This window comes from Anarrhichthys ocellatus, unplaced genomic scaffold, assembly GCF_004355925.1.
Source record: "Anarrhichthys ocellatus isolate YVR2014 unplaced genomic scaffold, GSC_Weel_1.0 scaffold57, whole genome shotgun sequence".
Lineage (NCBI taxonomy): Eukaryota > Metazoa > Chordata > Actinopteri > Perciformes > Anarhichadidae > Anarrhichthys > Anarrhichthys ocellatus.
The window spans coordinates 239,085-241,621 of NW_022280087.1; the positions used below are offsets into that span (position 1 = coordinate 239,085).

At 46.6% G+C, this 2,537-nt stretch overlaps 1 protein-coding gene across 12 annotated transcripts in view; it reads left to right on the forward strand.

The window, feature by feature from the left end:
- macf1a (microtubule actin crosslinking factor 1a) overlaps window positions 1-2,297 on the forward strand; it is a 118,558-nt gene extending 116,261 nt beyond the window's left edge. For all 12 annotated transcript variants that reach the window (XM_031871323.1, XM_031871335.1, XM_031871325.1 and 9 more), the window contains 2 exons: window positions 896-1,004; window positions 1,605-2,297. In XM_031871323.1, coding sequence (XP_031727183.1) covers window positions 896-1,004; window positions 1,605-1,846 — 351 coding nt within the window. In that variant the 3' untranslated portion in view covers window positions 1,847-2,297. The remainder of the gene's footprint in view (window positions 1-895; window positions 1,005-1,604) is intronic.
- The last annotated feature ends 240 nt before the right edge of the window (window positions 2,298-2,537 follow it).

Genomic DNA, 2,537 nt, shown 5'->3' on the forward strand with positions numbered 1-2,537 from the left:
CCCCACCCCTCCCACCTCCCTCACCCACCCGCCCCTCCCCACTGAACGCGCTAATGCACTAACGCACACACCGCCCCACAGAAACGTCTGCTGCTGGGATGTGAAAGTGTTGAATCTGCAGGTTGAAGTGGTTTTCGTGTTTGAATTACATCATCACGTCTCTTGAGGGTTGTGAAAGTGTTCCAACCTTTGAGAATAAACATGTGGCCCGACTACAGCCTGAAGTGGAACGGTTTTAATTTGACATGGACAATGTATGGCGGGGTATGAATGATACTATTGATGATGTCACAGAACGGTTTTGACGGGAAAGGAAGTTGATTGTGGTAAAAAATGAAAAGTGGTTTAAACATAAATTACATTCAGAAAAAATTATTGAAAATTTTACTTTTTGAATTTCTTACAAACGGTTTAATGTCGAGTTCAAACAGTGAGTTGAGTTGAATTGAATGCGACTACAGAGAATGATCACTTGTTTGGCCGTGCTGCTTGTTTTTGTCTCATATCAGACTAAACTGAATTAGTTTGGCTTTTAAACAGTTAATCAGATAAAGCAAACGATTTGATGAGATCACCCTGAGACTATTTAGGAAACCCAAAGCACCATTTTCACTACTTTATAGTATAATCATAAATCAAGAAAATAATCAGAAGATGAATCAACTAGTCATATAATCAATACTTTACTCCTCTTTTAGTGTGAGCCGTGATGTTCTTCACTTTGGTTCTTTGTGTGCACAGATTGTTGTTAGATGGTAGTTGTCCACGTGATGTTTGTTTTGGAGTGATATGATGATGTACTAGTGTGAAATACTAGTGTATCTAATGTGATTCACATCAGTCACATGACCTCCAGAGTCCAGTTGTCATTCAGCTGATCACTGTTCTCCTGCAGGGGGCGACGTCGGGCTCCAAACTGAAGAGGCCCACGTTCCACTCGAGCCGCGGCTCGCTGACCGGAGAGAACGGAGGAACGACGCACTCCTGCAAACCGTCACGAACCGGTGAGACGACGGTGACGGGCGCTGTGGACTCATTATATGTCCAAAGAATGCCAGTGGACATTAAAATGTGTTGATTATCACTTTATTAGCTAATTCTTCTTCACATGAAACGAGACTAAGAATCTACAGTCATACCAGAAGCTCCGTGAGGCTTTGAGCTAAATGCTAATGTCAGCATGCTCACGTGAAGATGTTAAGCAGTTAATGTTCACCATAGCATGTTAGCATGTTAGCATGTTAGCATGCTCACTTTAAACTACAAATGTGAACGTCATGGTGGCGCTAGAACATGTCTGTACAATATTTACAGCTGATCTATTGAGTAGATGTGAAACCTTTGAGCATCATGCTGTGTGAGATTAAAAACAAAACCAATAGGATTCATCCTCAGGGGACCATGATCATCTAACATCAGTTCAGATATTTCAGTCTGGACTAAAGAGGTGGACCGACCGACCGACCAGTACCACACCCGTAAAGCCCGGCTGCTAGCGTGGCTAAAGCATTGTGGTGCAATAAGTTTACATCTTAATGTCGTTCATTCGAAAAATATAATCTACACATTTTTTAACAAGTGTTTTTCGTCCGTCTACCCGCTAGATCCCAAACGAGGGGCGTCCACAGCCAGCGGGTCGACCAGCCGAGCCGGCAGCCGGGCGGGCAGCAGAGCCGGCAGTCGGCGTGGCAGCGATGCCTCGGACGCATCAGAGCTCCAGGACGCTCGCTCCGTCTGCTCCGACGCCTCCGACACCCCACGGCGACCCGGGGCCAAACCCTCGAAGATTCCCACCATCTCCAAAAAGGCCCCCAGCCCAAAGAACCCGGGTTCTGCGAAGAAATAACTCCAGCCACAGAGAAATGTGGAGCAGAACCGTTGCCCCTCCGTCTCACAGAGGGATGACTATCATCGGCCATTTTCAGTGTACAAGCTCTTCAGCCTGAGATCCATCCACAGGGCTTGTGTAGAGTTTGTGCACTATGACTGATGATATTTTCCAGGGAAAGGAGGAGATGGATAGGATGAGTAAATCTCTTTCTCACTCTTTCCTCGGTCTCATAAACGGACTGAAAACCTGCACAAGAGGAGTGGAGTTCTGGTCTGGCAGTCCGGGCTAGAACCCGTGGGGTCGAACTGGACTTTTCCCCTTTAAGACGCGACCCCATTTTGCCTTCCAGTCTCCTGCTTCGTCTTTTAAACGTTCCCCCGCGTGGAACCGAACACCAAACTGACCTGACGTGACGCTGCCTTACTCGTACGCTGCTGTCCACATCGGACAGAGCAACCGCTTTATACACTGACACGCAAATACACAGGGAGTGGGACACACCACCACCACCACCACGGATACGAGAACAAACAAAAAGACATTCAAGAAAATAAAGAAGAAGAAAGAATTGCGGGTCATTATTTTTGCCTGAGGGCCAAATGCCTCAGCGATGAGTTTAAAAAGAAAATATGCAACGACCGCCATGTCGCTTCCTCCGGACCGGTTGGCGAGAAAAGCGGTCACCTCAGCAGATCTGCAAAAAGCA